The following is an 18,183-nucleotide window of genomic DNA, read 5'->3' on the forward strand; positions in this document are numbered from 1 at the left end:
CTTCATCACTGATTCAATTGGTACTTTCGTTAATACTTTTATCTTGTGCGCTTGAAAATTTATGCGGAGCTTAAATGATGCATAAGCTAATGTTAAGATCAACTTCTCAATCTTTGAGTAATTCTTCTCGACAATATTAAAAGTTTTGCTAATGTAATAAATGGGTTTCTCCACTCCTGCGTCTATTCGCATTAACAACACTTAATGCATGCGACGTCGTCGCAAGATAGATCAATAATTTTTCTCCTGATTCTGCTTTTTGTGAAATAGTTGTATTCATAAGATGTTTTTTGATCCCTTGAAAATATTTTTCGCATTCATCAGTCCATTTGAATTTCGCACCCTTCTTAAGTATATCGAAAAAATATTTGCATTTGTCTGATGATCGCGAAATGAATCTCCCCAGCGAAGTTAGAAGCCCATTCAACTTCTGTACATCTTTTATTGTTGCTGGTGTTGGCATGTCACGAACTGCTTGAACTTTTTCTGGATCAACATGTATTCCTTCCTTTGACACAATGTAGCCTAAAAATTTTCCCGATGCAACTCCAATAGTACACTTCTCAGGATTCAGTTTAATGTTATACCGCCACATTTGTTCAAAAATCTCCCTCAGGTCCTGTACGTGGTCTTTGTCTTCTTTACTCTTTACTAACATGTCGTCCACGTATACTTCTAATGTTTTGTGTATCCATTTTGCGAACACCTTCTTTACCATTCTTTGGTATGTCGCTCCCGCATTTTCGCAAACCAAATGGCATTTTCGTGTAACAGTATAAACCTCTAGGGGCGAAGAAAGCAGTATGTTCTTGATCTTCTTCAGCGAGAGGTATTTGGTTATACCCTTTGTACCCATCTAAAGACGATACCCTATCATTTCCCGTGCGAATTCCACCATTTGAGGAATATCTGGTAACGGAAAACTATCTTTAGGGCAAGCTTTGTTTAAATCAATGAAATCTATGCAAATCCTTATTCCTTTGTTTTTCTTTGGGAAAATGACCATATTCGCTATCCATTTTGGGTATTTAGCTTCTCTTATGATTCCCGCATCAAGCATTTTCTGTAGTTCTTCTTCTATTTGGGAATGGTAAGCTGTTGCGATTTTTCTTATTCTTTGTTTAAATGGTCTCACATTCTAGTTAATCTCCAATTTTTGGCATGCAATTGATGGATCTATTCCCGGTATCTCATCCATGCTCCCTGCGAAAACGTCTTTATATTCTCGCAAAAGGTTAATAGTTCTTTCTTCTTCTTCTATATCCATCTTGGTTCCAATTCTCAATATTAGAGGTTCTTCTATAGTCCCAACGTTTATTTCTTTTGTTGGTTCTGCGGCAGTGTAACTAGACTTGGGTTCTCCCATTGGTGTTGGTTCTTTTATTGTTTTCACAGGTCTTTCTCCTTCTTCTGAAATTTCACTGGGCATTCCCTTGCCTTCTTTTTCCCTTATCATATATACTCTAAATTCTTCTTCTTTCTTTGCTTCCTTTGCCAACTTTCTGCGAAATTGTTTCCTTTTTGCTTGTCCTTCATAATGCTTTACTTCAATTTGATGACATAATTTCGCATTGTCAACATCTCCTTTGATTTCACCTATTCCATTTGGTGTGGGGAATTTAATACATTGATGCAACGTTGATACTACAGCTTTTATCGCATGTATCCATGGTCTTCCTAGCAACATATTATATGGTGATTCCATATCCACTACGCACAGTGTTACGTGTGTTTCGATCTCTCCTAGTGGAATTCGTACCACTATTTCTCCTTTAGGTTTTGTTATGGATTTTCAAAAGCCTTGAACAAAATATGTTGAACTGGACATTTCTTCATCCTTAAATCCCATTCCCCTGAATGCATGATAAAATATTATATCCATTGAACTTCCTGTATCGATTAAAGTTCTGTTCAATATCCATTCTCCCGTGGATTTTGTTGTTGTCTCCTTCTCTTTTCGCGTAATAGGCACTGTAATAAGCAATGGAGATATGTGGTTCAAATTTTCTTTTGGTATTTCTGTCTCCATGAATGTAATTTTTTGCTTTTCGGAATCTTTCAAGGGTGATGTCTTTTCTACCGCCATAACCTTCCTTCCTTCAAAATTTCGTTTATGTATTCTTCCTTTGATTTTTTCATGGAATTCATTAACCATTGTTTTTGTTATCATATTACACTCCAATATTTTGTCATCTTCATTGACTCTAATCATTTTTATTTTAACTGTTTCACTGATTTATTTAATCACTTTCTTGATTTGAACAATCTCAACAACAATCTTCAACTTTCGATCTTTAGTGTCCCTGTTTCTAGCGCCATTATGTAGTTGCAGGAAATCCTACACTACACCCCTCATATGATTTCATTAACACTCAACTCATTTTTAGATTAACAATCTTAATTTTATTGATGAATCTTTGAACAATCTTACAAGAAAAGATAAAAAAATCAAGAATAACCACTGCTCTAGATTTTTTCTCTCCTATTTACTTGTTTCTTCCTCAAAAAAGATCTCTCCCTCTTCTTTACAACTGAACGACTATTCATAAGGAAGTACATAGTGGATGACAGCTAATCTGTCCTTTATTTTCGGATATTTACTTGTTTCTTCCTCAAAAAAGATCTCTCCCTCTCCTTTAAAACTGAACGACTATTTATAAGGAAATACATAGTGGATGACAGCTAATCTGTCCTTTATTTTCAGATATGGCTTGCGACATTCTCGCAACCTTACAAATGTTAATCTCGCAAAATCTCTAATTTTCGCAGGACCATCACATCTTTCTCATGATTTTAGCTGACGTCGTTTATTATATCGTTTCTGAAATTGTTCTGCGACGCTATTGTGTTGTTGATAATTTCGCTGAGATATTATTGCTGCGAGATTATGATCCTACAACAGACGTCGATAATCCGTAAGTACCAGTGTGGGATGAATCTGTCTTATGACTAGATGATATAATCCTTTCCTCGACTTTGGTTTCATTTAATTGAGTTTGCCTTTCTCTTCTTCTCTGTTTGTTTTATTGCAGTTTATACACAAGGTTGCCAACACCTTATATATAAAAGCCTCAGTGCTGAGAAAAAATAGTAAATCATTTTCTTTTTCCATGTGTTATTCAATTCGAACACTAAGCCCCAATAACTATTACCAAAGCATGAACAATAGAATCATATGGAACCCAAAGATCATCTGATAAATCGAACCAACACTAATTAGATTTTCCGAGGTAGAAGTCGTATTGGCTGCCCTTTAGCCGGCAAAGGAAAGGGGCAGACTTTTAATTTTTCATCACCAGGAATCAGCTTCTCCCACTCGTACCTTCGCACAACATGGTGCTGGAACATGAGCATTTGCACTCGAGCATACTCTCTTCCAGGACACATTCCAGGTCCTCCTCCAAACGCTACAAACGTGTATGGAGCAGGTCCATTCCCTTGGAATCTAGACGGATCGAACTTCTCAGGATCTGGAAAATATTCTGGATTTTTGTGTGTCGAAATTGCACTCCAGTATAACTGTACGGGTATGAAATTATAGAGAAACACAAGTTTCAATATATGCGCTAAATTCTTCATTTGTAAAATAGATGCCAAACTAATAAATGGTTACCTTCCATCCTCTGGGAATAAAATATCCTGCATAGGTGAAGTCAGCCGATGCCTCGGTGAAAGCTCCTTGGAGAGGTGGTGCAAGTCGCAATACCTCGCAAATTACATTCCAAGAGTATTTCATTTTTTGTGTATCATCTAAATTTAGCAACTCTCCTGTTGCTTTAGCATTCGCAATCTCGTTCTGCTCTGTTATACACAGAGCGAATTACAAAACATGAAAAGCAGAAAATAAAATAAAATAAAATAAATAATTTTAGTTTCCTAGATAACATAGATATGTACCCATATGTGGAAGTTAATTGTTGGAATACTTACCCCGAAAGACCTCATGGAGAACATGTGGAAGCTCAACAAGATACTTTATAAGGACTGTAATAACAGTACTTTGTGTGTGATATCCAGCGATGATTATAGGAAGTACCAAGTCCGCAAGGTACTTCGGGTAAATGAATGTCTTTGTTTTCTTATTGTTGTTCTCAATATCAGCACAGATGCCTTCGACGTGTTCAGTATCATCATTTTCTTTGCAAAATAGAATCATCTGCGACAGCAAATCTTGTGCTGGTAGAACTGAAGCCGAGGGTGACAATTCGTTCATCATCTTCTCCATCAGCTCATCCTCTTTAAAAAGATGCATCTCATCCATCCTCTGCTTGATTATTTTTGCAAATTCTTTTCGGATAATTTCAGACACTTTGATGCCCCGATATAATGGTGTCCCGGGTAAATTAATGGGTATAGTTAAGATTCCATCGCTGACCACATTGAAGAGCTTGAGTAACACATCAACCCGAGCTTCATCATTGATGCTCAAGAACAACAAACATGCAGATGAGAAATCGTAAATCTGAATTAAAGGATACACAACAACTTCCTCCTTGTTATCCCAATAAGCATCGAAATGTTTCCTTGCCAGAGAATCCATCACGCCTACGTACCTCCGGAGCATATCTAGTTTCATAATCAAAGGAAACAACTTGCTACGAAGGTTCCTAGATACTCGTTGTGCCGCGGGTGAGGCAGCATCTTCTATAAACGGTACAATCTTACGAACTGATTTAGGCCACCACATCTTTACGAGTTTGTATTCGTTTGAGAATAAGAACTTGTTACCAGCAGCACCACTGAATACAGTCACATTTTCTCCATATAATGAAGTTTTAAAGACTTCCGAATAGTATTTTCGAATCCTATCCTGAAAGAATTGCTCTGGAATACCTTTCATATTTTTCCGAAGAAAATCTATATTTTCTCCAACGATTTGTGCCCACCCAGCAGACCCAGGTGGGTGAACTGCTGCTATTCCATCATGTTGCTTTTCCTTCTTCTTTAGAGAATCTAGAGACAAACAGAGGACTGCTACTAAGAGAAAACTCATGCATATCTTCAATATCAGATCATCCATTTTTGCTGCTTTAATGTGGTTGGAAATTGCTAATGATTAAAAGCACACTATCATGAGCATAGACAAGATGCTTATTTATATAGTATGTATATATCTATGCATGAATAACACGCGGGTCTGTATTATACACATTAGTAAATTGGTTCCGCCTTCTTATGTATGTACATTTTAACACGAGAGACAAGATTGAGCTCTCAACGACAATATTAGCATCTCCAATTCAACTATGCCAGAGTTTACCGCTGCATAATAGAATATATTTTCCCTTATTTACCGGTCACAGGATATTCTCATTGATTGACCGTAATCATAATAATATATATTGCCTAACATCCCTCTAAGGAAATTAAGGCATGTTTTACGAAAACCAACATGGTATCATCCTAACTACACGATCCTCTTCTTCCTCTTCCATTTTCTCTTCTTCTTCAACAACAACAACCATGGCAGGAGATAAAAAGACACTACACCCGGCGTTTACTATCAACAACATTAAAACCCTCATCCCTATTCTCCTAGATATCAAACAGGATGAATACTCTTCTTGGGTTTTTTTGTTCGAGCTCCATCTTCAGGCTCATCGCCTTCTTTTTCTCATCAATGGATCCGCACCACCACCGGATGTCGACGCTCCCACCGTGCTTCAACTTGACGCTCTCTGTCGTCAATGGATGTTCTCCACCATGGCCAAGGATTTAATGCTCACCGTCCTGAAATCTGGCAAAACTGCTCAAGAGATTTGGAATCATCTCAAGAAACTTTTTCAAGACAACAAAGGTAACCGCGCTGCGACTCTTGAACGTCAGTTTGTTAACCTTAAGTTTGTTGATTGCACTAGTATTGATGATTACTGTGATAAACTTAAATCCATATCCGATCGATTATGTGATCTTGATTTTCCCATGGATGATAAACGACTTGTGATTCAACTCGTCAACGGCCTTCCGGAGGAATACAACACGGTGGCCTCCTTTATCCAACAAGTTATGCCTACATTCGATGCCGCTCGCTCACAGCTGCGAACCGAAGAGATCCGCCGCTCTCAACAGACCTGTCCGTCTTCTCCTACAGTGCTTGCAGCTACAGCTTCGACCACAGATCGTGGAACTCAGCGCTCACAGCGCTCAGGCGCAGCCAAACGCAGTGGCAGTCGATCGTCCTCCTCAGCTGCGGCTCCACCACTGCTGCCAACTCCACCGCATATTTACCAACTGTATCGTGCACCAAATCCAGCTTACAGCAATCACTGGACACCACAGTGGGCAACGCCGCCTTGTCCGTATCCCACAGCACCTACGGAAACAGCATGGCAGCAACCTTTCAGTCACGTCTCCTACCGAGGCCGTGGACGCAATGGACAGTCACGCGGTCGACCTTCCAGCATTGGACGTGGACAGGCATATCTCACTCCATCCACGGAATACCTTCATCCCAGTGACATTGTCGAAGCGTACAGCTCCATGAGTTTACACTCACTTGACGACGCTTTTTATATGGATACCGGTGCCACATCGCATCTCACCGCAGACTCAGGTACTCTAAACAATGTTTTTAATACTAGCAATGTTCGTTCCATCTTAGTTGGCAATGGTAACATTATTCCAGTCACTGCTTCCGGTACCAAGTTCATAGACATTCCATCTCGCACCCTAAAGCTAAAAGACACTCTTGTTACTCCTGACATTATCAAAAATTTGGTTTCCGTTCGTAAATTCACCACTGATAATCATGTGTCTGTTGAATTTGACCTATCTGGTTTTTCTGTGAAGGATTTGAGTTCGAGGAAGATTCTTCTTCGATGTAATAGTTCCGGGGAGATTTACCCTATTACTCCTTCTGTCGTGCCACCTTCAACTTCGCTCTTTCCTCATCCGATATCCCTTGTCACGTTCTCCTATGATGTTTGGCACAGCCGTCTTGGCCACCCAGGGAAAGCTATCTTAGATAATTTACGTGCAAACTCTTCAATTCTATGTAATAAAAATCAGTCTACTAAACTTTGTCATTCCTGTCAAGTTAGTAAACATATTCGTCTGCCATTTTCTGATTCAAACTCTGTCACTTTTGCCCCATTTGATATAATTCATAGCGACTTATGGACATCTCCATTGCATGTTGAGACTGGTTTCAATTTCTATCTTATATTGTTAGATGACTTCACAAATTATCTATGGATTTTTCCTCTCAAATTAAAATCCCATGTTTATACCAAGTTCTTAAAATTTCGCTCTTTCGTTAAAACTCAGTTTGAACGAGAAATCAAATCTTTTCAATGTGACATGGGTCGTGAATTCGACAACTCATCATTTCATGATTTTGCTCACCAAAGTGGGTTAGTTTTCCGTTTTTCATGCCCTCATACCTCCTCTCAAAACGGCAAGGCCGAGCGAATGATTCGTCGTGTCAATGACATCACTCGCACGATTATGTCTCATGCCTCGATCCCTCCCACCTATTGGGCCGACTCCCTTCATATGGCCGTCTACCTCCATAACATACTCCCTTCCAAAATCCTCGATTACGCTTCTCCAGTTTCAATTCTTTATCAACGACAACCAACGTACTCTCATATTCATATTTTTGGTTGTCTTTGCTATCCCAACCTATCCTCCACCACTCCTCATAAGATTTCTCCTCGTTCTACTAGGTGTGTTTTTCTTGGTTTCCCAACACATCATCGTGGCTATCGTTGTCTTGACTTAGCCACTCACAAGATCATCTTATCTCGACATGTGACGTTTGATGAAAACGTTTTTCCCTTCAAATAAAAACTTCCCATCGCATCCCACAGTCCAGAGCCTCCTTCCACATCAACTTTCCCTCTTCTTCCCATTCGTCTTCTATATCCAACAACTCCTAACCCTCAGACCAGCCTCCCTCATGCCCAGCCATCTTCCGCCGCTTCTACACAACAAATTTCCGTTGTACAACAACATTCAGCTGCACAGCAACATCCCGTCACCCCTCCACCAGTTCCTGCTGCACAGCAACTACCAGCTACACAGCACAATCCCGTCATTTCCCCACCAGATTCCGCTCCACAGTAACTCTATACTCCTCCCTATCGTCGTTCCCCCACAGCAGCTCGACTCTACTCCACTGCACACCCAGATTCCAGACCTGCAGTTTCTGACAACTGCGATCCAGCAGGGTCTGTCCCTACCACGACCCCTTCCTGCCCTGCCCGGGAAGATACACCATCCTACCCCACTCCGTCTGTCCCTGACACTTCAGTCACCTCTTCTCGACCTGTCACCCGTGCCTCTCGTGGCATCTTTCGTCCCACACATCGACTAAATCTTAATGTGCAAACACCACAACTTATATCCAATCTGCCAAAATCTCACCTTTATGCTCTTCGAGATCCCAACTGGACCAAGGCCATGCTAGATGAGTTCATTGCTATGTTAAAAACACACACTTGGGACCTAGTACCACGACCCCTTGGTGCTCATGTTATTCGCTCCATGTGGTTATTTCGTCACAAGTTTAATGCAGATGGTACATTGCAGCGACACAAAGCCCGTCTTTTTGCCAACGGTGAGTCGCAACAGGTTGGGGTTGATTGTTTTGAGACTTTTAGTCCGTTTGTTAAGCCAACCACTATTCGTACCGTTCTCAGCATTGCCACATCCAGATCTTGGCTGATTCATCAGTTGGATGTCAAGAATGCCTTTCTTCATGGGGACTTGTCCGAGACAGTTTATATGTTTCAACCTCCAGGTTTTGTTGACCCTACTCGCCCTGATTATGTTTGTCGTCTTCGTCGATCCCTTTATGTTCTCAAACAGGCGCCTCGGGCGTGGTTTCAGAGGTTTGCAACTTTCATTACAGGTTGTGGTTTTCGGGGTAGTGTTTGTGATCCATCTCTTTTCATTTACCGGTCTGGTCGGGATACTGTGTACTTATTATTGAATGTTGATGATATCATACTCACTGCCTCTACTGATGCTCTACTATCCCGTTTTATTGACTTGATGAAACGGGAATTTTCTATGACTGATCTTGGCCTGTTGCATCACTTTTTGGGTATTACTGCCACTCGTTCTTCCTCAGGGTTGTTTTTATCTCAGTCGCTCTATACAAAGGATATTATTGCTCGTGCATCCATGACGAACTGCAATCCAGTAGCAACTCCGGTCGACACACATTCTAAGCTGAGCGCTACTTCTAGTCCATCAATTTCGGATCCTACTTTATACAGAAGTCTGGCCGGGGTGCTACAATACCTTACTTTCACTCGACCGGATATCTCTTATGCAGTCCAACTGGTATGTTTATTTATGCACGATCCTCGGGAGCCTCACATGCAAGCCATCAAGTGCATTATTCGATATCTTCAGGGCACTATTGATCACGGTTTGTCACTATCGGTTTCGAATATTTCTGCCCTAACCGCCTACTCTGATGCTGATTGGGCGGGTTGTCCTGACTCACGACGCTCAACCTCTGGTTACTGCATATGTCTTGGGGACAATCTTGTATCATGGTCCTCAAAACGTCAAGCAACGGTGTCCCGTTCCAGTGCCGAAGCAGAATACAGAGGTGTCGCTAATGCGGTGGCTGAAACAACCTGGCTACGGAATCTACTTCTTGAGTTACATATACCATTACGGCTGCTACTATGGTATATTGTGACAATGTGAGTGCTATCTACATGTCTGGTGATCCGGTTCAATATCAACGCACTAAGCATGTAGAGATTGATATCCACTTCGTTCGTGAAAGAGTTCGTATTGGTGACATTCACGTCTTTCACATCCCTTCAGAAAATCAGTATGCTGATATCTTCACGAAGGGTCTTCCACGTCAGTTGTTTCTTAGTTTTCGTTCTTGTCTTAGCGTTTGTTCCTCTCCCGCTCAGACTAAGGGGGTGTAATAGAATATATTTTCCCTTATTTACCGGTCACAGGATATTCTCATTGATTGACCGTAATCATAATAATATATATTGCCTAACATCCCTCTAAGAAAGTTAAGGCGTGTTTTACGAAAACCAACACTGCAATCCTTGCAATAAAAGTGCTATATATCCAGAAGAGTTCCGTCAGATATAGTGACTAAAATATAATTACCCTCGCCTCTAGTAATATTTGGTGCATCTCCGTTTCTTTTTCTTTTTCTTTTACGCTCCTATCGCTTATCAGCTTCCGACAATATAATCATTTTAGCACAAAAAAAAATGCATATGCTAAAAAGCCGGTCGTAATAAATGGTTCCCAGTGAAACAACAGTCGCCATATGTGTGTTTTAGTAACACTTGATGGCGGTTTAATTATACAAAACGAACTTATAGCGACACTACCAAAATAAGTGTCATCTTAGAATTTTTATTTTGCGCTATGGTGACAGAAAGTATCAAGTGTCACCTTAGTCCATCAAGGGTATGGCTCGTTGTTCTAGAGCCACAAAGGCCCACGAACGAGAAGTTGGAGTTTTCATTTATCTATCAGAATCGGTGAAAAATCAACGATTAATTTTTTGTTATCTCAAGTGACGGTAAATAATGGTTTTTGTTTTGTTTTTGATCGATAGGTTGATTCTCTCGATTCTCTAAAGTGCCAGTAGAGAATGACTTTATTATTTTTATTATTTCATCTATGAGTAGCAAATAATGGTTTTTGTTTGGTTTTGATTGGTGGAGTATTTCGTTATGTGGAAATTTCTGAGAACCCAAGTTTGAGTTCTCTCCTTCAGAAACATATCATTAAGAATGTATATATGTGTAGCCCAAAAAATTAGATCTACCGTTAAGATTTGTAGTAGAATTAAATTCAAATTTTCACATTTTAAATGGACTAAATTAACCTTTATCCATAATGTATAATTAACAAAAAAATAAAATAAATCCATAAATAGTTGATTGGTACTAGCGTATTTTGTGGATTTGTTACTCGTTATTTCAATTTGTTACGGATTTTTTACCATTATGGTTAATGGCTTCTCTCTTCTTTCTCTCTTCTCACTCTAAATACAATAATATCTCACCATTAATAAGTTTATGTTGTCTATACCCTAGTTAGCAATTCGGGATTCGGCAAACGTACGGAACGGCAAACGTACGAGTATTATACGGTTTTGTAAAATTCAGATTCGGTCCAAAATTCGGTCAACGGGACGTGATTCGTCATTAATTCGGAACGGCATACGTACGTGTATAATTCGATTTATAAATGTGAGTTCGGCTCTGAAAATTCGGTATCTATATATAACAAATAATTTGTATTTATAAGGTCATAGACCAATTTTTATGCATATGTGTGAGTTATTTAAGGAAAAATAAACTCAATATGATGATATTAATAATATATACAACATTAGTTATCCAAAAGGACGTCGTATGGTGGTTTAGATGCTTGGTTAGTGAGTTTGAGATCTCTCTCACCTTCACCTTCAAATCTCTTCAGTCGTTTTTGTTTCATAAAAATTACAACACGTCTAATATTCGGTCGTGTATGTTCGGGAGGCAGTAAAGCCCAAAAAGTGGAGTCTTTGAAAAGTAAAAGCTAAAGAATTTATGGCGAATTAAGCGGACGTATCATTCGGGATACGTAAAATTCGTGAACGATTCGCGAATAATCCGGGAATGCCACATAATACGCGACTTGGATTCGGAGTTGCAAACGTACGTGAATAAGACGGTAAAATTCGTGATACGGAAAAATTCGCGAATGATTCGCGAATCATTCGCGAACTTACTAACTAGGGTCTATACATGTAAAAGAGAAATGGCAATACACAAGTGAGAATTATACAGATGTCTTATCATGGATATATGGGCTTCCCTCCCTTTTTACTATTGGTCAGATTTAGTCATGGTATAGGCCAACGACTATAGGTAGTTTTTGGTTTTTCATCACCATCGCAACATCGTGAATAAACTCAAAGTTCCACGCCCTCTCCTTTTTTTTTTTTTTTTTTGTTAAAGTTAGATTATCACCGATATCTCATGTGAAACCTAATTTTTATCATTGGAATTTTCTCCATTGTTGGTGATAATTAGCGATTTTTTTTTTACCATTTTGTGAAAATCATAATTATCCCCACTTTTATTCGGTGATAATTGGAGTTAATTTAGGAGTAATAGTCGTGTTTTTCGTTCGGTGATAATCGAAGGTTTTTCAAGGGTGATAATTGGAGTTTCTTTCATATAGTGTGATATATGAGTTTTTTCAAAAAAAATTATTTAGGAGAGGTTTTTAAGTGAGTGAAATGAGGTTGGTTCATATGACGAGAGTATAAAGAGGGACTTAATTAAGGGGAGCTTTTAAAGATTAGATTTAACTGATTTATAACACAAAAATGCCGTCACTCCTAAAATTAGGTAGATTTTTTTAGGGAGGGATTATAGTTTACCTCATTAATGTTTTCTTAATTTAATTAATTTAAATTAGATAAGGTTATTTGTGTAATTAACTCTTGTTCTAATATATGAGATCTTAATGATGAGTTTGTCATAAAGAAAAAGGTAAAATTGGGCTAGAAATATTTTTCCCATTTTCGTTACGGTCACTTAGGAACTGAGATTATAATGTTAAACAACGATTTTACCATTATAGTATAATGACATCGACTAGGAAGATAATGATTTGGATTACCATTTTACCATTATACTTTCGTAAAACACTAATTACATTACATTTTTGACTGAACTGAATGAAATTCGTTTTCCATCAATTGCACCATTGCCATTCGTTGTTTCTTTTCTTCTATTATGTGTTGTTAAATTCATTGAGTGAGTGCCTGTGTTGTGCTATAGATAAACTATGTTATTCTCTGTTGATTCACTAGATATAATCCTTGTCATAATGGCACGGCATCAGAAAAAATAATTTTTGGTTAGAATGATTTTAATAATTATTACACACTATGAGGCTTAGTTCGATCCATGAGAACTTGTAGACATGAAATCTTAATCCAATTAATTATAACTTCGGTTATACTTAAATAATAGTTTAATAATTCCTCGCGATATTCTTTAGACTTTTAAATAATAGTTTTTGATAAAAATTCCTCGTTGATCATTCTTCGAAGGACGAAATCGGGATTTCTCCGTTGTGGTATTGAACTTAGAGAGTGAATAGAGTCCTCCCTAGTGGAGCAATGTTCCGAAATTCCAGAATCAAATTCTTAGGGACGACGACGTGCATGGTATCTTCCTGTGTTGGACGTCAAGATTGATTAGAATGCATGACTAATATTTTTATGAAAACAAAAAAAAAACATTAGTTTGATTTGGACCGAAATAAAAATATACTCACGTTTTGATCGATCATTAGTTAATCAAAGCAGTGACTTAGTTGGTCGCCATGAAATCGACATCTTCCCATTTTCTGGCAACACGAAACTTGAGTACTGCAGGTTTATTTTCATCGCAAATATGAAAAAATGATTAGAAGACGTCACTAATATTTTATCCTTTAAAAAAAATAGTTTAATTCGGACCGAAATAACAATATACTCAAGTTTTCATCGATCATTAGTAAACCCAAAGTAATGACTTTGTTGGTCGCCCATGAAATCGATCTCTTCCCATTTTCTTATAACACAAAACCTGAGTACTAGGTGTTTGTTTTCATCGGAATCGTGCATTCTCGAAAAGAAAGCAAACACGTTTTGGGCAATGGTTTTGATGCGGCTGCGCTAATCATGTTTGACATGTTGATACTCTTAAGCTAAAATTTCACCAAAAAATTGGGGGACACGTTCCATTTTTTGGACGTTTTTTCTTTTGTAATGGGTTATTACGTGCTAGTCATAAAGGAGCAGTCGTTTCGTTGCATGCAGACCTTAGAGCATGGACGGTTTTAACTTGTTTATTGATAAGAAACTCTCTTAATCGTGGGAGGATAATGGGGGAGTAAATAGAGCTCCAAAGCAATTGAAAAAATTGAAATTACAAGAGGAGTAAATTTGTTTCTGATCTAATAGAAAACGTTTCTTTTTTGAGATTTTTTCATCTTTGTTTGTGTCGTGGATCACCAAAAAGAAAAACATTATTGATTCCATCAGAAGACACTAAACTTTTCCAGAAAAACGTTTCAAAAGAAAAAACTTTGATTCCAAAAAAAACGCATGCGCCATCAAAAATCACGTTCATGAATTTGGAGATTCATTCATCTGCAAGTTTTACTCCAGTAAGTGTGTAAACAGCATGGAAGCTCGTAAGTTTCATTTTTCTTGTTCTTGGAAGCAACTGATATGGTGACAGTTCATTTCACCATTTAGTTTCTATAGTGTCATCTCCATTTTTCAATTGCTTGGAAGAGACTAATCATGATTAATTGATTATGTTTTTTGGTTTGTTTTTTGGTTTTATTTTCGGAGTTTAGTTTCTTTTTGTTTGTGTTTTTCTATTTTTCAATTGCTTGATCAGGATTTTTTGCTTTTTTTTTTTTCATTTTTTTTTCTTTTTTGACTTTAACTTCTTTTTGTTTGTGTTGCAAATTTTGATCAAATTATTCATGGCATTAAAATCTGATGCAAAGATAGTTGTGATTATGATCAAGAATATAGGGTTCGTCTGTCGATTGGATAAATGTTTCATTCAAAAATAAATTTATTACGGATGCTAGAAAATGATTCTAAAGTTCTTTATGGTTTGGGTTTTACATCGTTTTTTTTTTTTTTTTTTTTTTGCAGGATGATGAAAATAAGCTTAGTCGATTGCTAAATCAAAATTAGGCCTAAGGGTATATATATATATATATTCGTTACTCATTGTTCCATTAGTACAATGAGTATAATGAAAGTCATTAGTTGTATTTTTTCATTATTCCCTTTACACAATGAGTACAATGAAATCTTATTATTTTTAAAAATAATAATTATTTGTATTTTGTGGTTGTTAAAAGATGGCTATTTTATTTTATTTTTGTAATGATATGGGTTAAAGATTTTTTTTTTTTTTTAAATTTCAATGGTTGAAACATGGTTGTAACATTTATTTTTTCAGTTTATTTTCTTAATGGTGCATTCATTTTTTCAGTTTATTAAGAGGGTTATTAAGATCTCCATAATGGAAGAAGGTTACAAACACCACAGCCGCTAGATGTCTTTGGCTGGGATGAGACTGGGATGGTCGGATCACTTGTTTGTATCTCAAACTGTTATCCGTCCGTCTAAGGCTTAGTCCTATGGGCTAGATATCTAACTGCTAGATTGGTCATCCACGTTAGCATGGGCAACCTCCTAATTCCCATGGGATAGATTGGTCATCCACGTCATCTGGGACCACTATAGAAAGTTGTTTGATTCAGCGTCAGCGCTGTTTGGTTCAGCGTTTTAAATCTCAGTCGTTAGATCATAAAATTTATCTCCCAACGTTGAACCGTTCAGCGTTAAAAATACTTTTTGAGCGATGAACCATTCAGCGTTTCAATCTCGCTGATAGTTGAACTGCGAGCACTTGTTAGGAGAGAGAACTATCAACTGCTAGTGTTAACTTTTTCCCACATTTTTTTTTTGATTTGCAACAATCTAGCAGTTCAATTTAGCCCATAAGGGTTAGCCTTAGTTTTCCTTTGTATTATAGATTTCCAATAATTCTTGTTGTTTGTCTTAATTTTCTTTTCTTGCAAATTTCACGCTCATGAGACATTTTTTTTTCAAAAAATCGTGATAGACTACCTAAAAACCGCATATACACGAATAACCTAAAATCTGGACCCCATATTTTTCTTAAGAGGCGAGACCCACCATTCTATGTGTCTGTACGATTTTTATTATCTCGGGTAACAGTAAAAATAAAATCGATAAGAGGTTAAAATTAAGATCTTAATTTGAAGATTTAGAATCAATACAGATGAAATCGTTACTATGTCTTGTATAACGTTCACTAGACATGCGAGAGGAACAAGTTTTGACACATAAACATCTCACACATTACAGAAAGCTAACATCCCAAATGTATTGCACATAACATACACCAGAATACACCAAACAATGTTCTTACGAAATTCAACTCACGCGGGGGGAAAGCGAAGTCTGTTTATGAAACTATAGTTTTGATCAAACAAACAATAGTTCTGTGGAGCTGTGATGTGGGCACGTTCAATTCTTTTGACGGCAACCAAATCCTCCACAACTGGGAATTGGTTTTGCATCTGTAATGAGTTCCTGTGAAGATGGAACTTTTTCTTAGGTTTGGTAGCTTTGACCATTCACTTTAGGTTCGGAATTGGTTTAGCATCTGTATTGTGATCTGTAGTGCTTTCTTCTGTCCATTTAGATTGGACTTTTTTGTGTTCTTGGCTTGGCCTCTTTTTTGATATAACCTTTCTTATTCGAAAAAAAAAAAGAAGAAATTCAACTCACACAGAAACAAAGAAGAAAAGGTGTTTTATTGCACCCGAAATACACCTCGGTAGTCTGTCTAACAAACCAAACAGTTTGGACCCTCGAAAACCCCAAAAACTTGCTCAACGTTTAGACAAATACACCAAACAATCATCTTTTGGGCAAATCGTAGGTACATAAACAATATCGTCGCAGCCATCCGTTCTATGTCTCTTAAAATCTAGCAATGACGTGAAAACTGCAATAAACAACACCAAATGATTAAGGGCGTATCTTTGGCCAACACATTGATGAGCACCAGCACCGAACACCAAAAAATTTCTCTTATACAGCTGATCTTCTTGACGGTTTTCAGAAAACCGGTCAGGATCAAATTGTTCCGGTTCAGTAAAACCTTGAAATGACGATTCAAAAACCGAAGGAAATACCATGGTGCCTTTCGGAATTGTGTAAGATTCTGTTAATTGAAAATCTTCTCCAGAAAGATGAGGTACTAATGTTGCTGGAGCTCTATATCGCATTACCTCCCTGGCCACAGCTTCAGTATAATTCATTTCTCTCAAGTTTTCAGCTGTTATTATCTTGCCAGACTTCGGGGACCATATTCGACTCACTTCTTGCCGAACTTTTAATAAAACGTCTGGGTTCTGTTCTAATAGGGTCACTGCCCATAGTAGTGATGAAGTTGAAGCATCTTGAGCTGCAAAAAGGAAATCAAATAGATGTCCACCGACTTCAATATTGCTGGAATGTGGCACTTCATGTGACTCAGACCCACTTTCTTGAATTTCTTTTAGAAGTTGTTGCATCCAAAAATCAACCAAACAAACTGGTTCTTCCCCTGATTGTACTTTCATTTTACTTTGTTCCACACACTTAGTAAGTATCTCCACTAACAGAGTAACTGCAAGCCGAGCTTTTCGGAATACAAAACCAGGTAAATCTATTGGTAGTGCCAGAGTTCCCTCATTGAAAATATTATAATTGATGTCGAATGTCTCACGAGATTTCTCGTTCAAATAAGGACCAACAAATACGGCTTGAGAAGTTTCAAGATTCATGTCGCGACATAGAAAGCGCAACGCTAGTGGTTTATTACCATTTTGGATTGACAAATTCGCCCATTTTGTCAAATGCTGAAGTATTATGTTTTGTTGTAGAGATAGATAAGTAGACAAAGCTTTAGGTGTAAAATTTGGAGCAATTCGACCGCGGAGATCTTTATGTTCTTGACCTGACAAGAAAATGAGATTATGCTCACCAAATAATTTTTTACTAAAAGGATTACCAACGAAATGAAATGCATCAGGACGAACATTTGCAAAGACTTTATGAGAAAGTTCGGAGTTTTGAATGAAAATGATGAAGCGACCAATAATATAATTTGATGAGAAGCCGATATTTGATTCTTTAGCTGCTTTAGCTTGATCTTCCCAGTATTTTGTTGGGTTTCTAATAAGTTGAATTACACTACCTAAGAAAGGTAAGATGAATGTTGGACCTGGTGATGATTTCTTCTTCTTGATGTATGTGATTTGTTCTATGAGTATGAAGAAAGATATGATACACAGAAAGTATGGTATAATTGATACCAACATACTCCATACAGAAATTGTACCCATTTTCAAGGATCGATTAACTGAAAAAACTATAAGATCCGAGGGAAAGAGAATCCAAGAATCTGGTGAGATGAAATCAATGAAAGTTTATAGAGAGTGGAAAGATGGAGTAAATAAAGAGTGTATAAATTACCAACGGTGAGAGATTGTGTGTGTATAATAATGATACTAAGTATAAGTTTATATAGAATTTGAAGGTAGCATCCACTCTGACAGCAATATGGGTCGTTTCCTAAATGCATGAGA

At 37.7% G+C, this 18,183-nt stretch overlaps 2 protein-coding genes across 2 annotated transcripts; both read right to left on the reverse strand.

The window, feature by feature from the left end:
• Nucleotides 1–3,216: 3,216 nt before the first annotated feature.
• On the reverse strand, nucleotides 3,217–5,020 carry LOC113272949 (beta-amyrin 28-monooxygenase-like). The gene is made up of 3 exons (XM_026522734.1): nucleotides 3,931–5,020; nucleotides 3,614–3,801; nucleotides 3,217–3,519 (listed from the first exon to the last, which is right to left on the reverse strand). The coding sequence occupies exons 1-3, from the start codon at nucleotides 5,018–5,020 to the stop codon at nucleotides 3,217–3,219; spliced, it is 1,581 nt and encodes a 526-aa protein (XP_026378519.1).
• An 11,420-nt stretch (nucleotides 5,021–16,440) lies between these two features.
• Nucleotides 16,441–17,940, reverse strand: LOC113338741 (cytochrome P450 710A11-like). The gene has a single exon (XM_026584130.1). It carries the CDS (start codon nucleotides 17,938–17,940, stop codon nucleotides 16,441–16,443), a length of 1,500 nt encoding a protein of 499 aa, XP_026439915.1.
• Between the last annotated feature and the right edge of the window lie 243 nt (nucleotides 17,941–18,183).

The sequence above is a fragment of the Papaver somniferum genome, chromosome 1 (genome assembly GCF_003573695.1).
Source record: "Papaver somniferum cultivar HN1 chromosome 1, ASM357369v1, whole genome shotgun sequence".
In the NCBI taxonomy this organism is placed as follows: domain Eukaryota; kingdom Viridiplantae; phylum Streptophyta; class Magnoliopsida; order Ranunculales; family Papaveraceae; genus Papaver; species Papaver somniferum.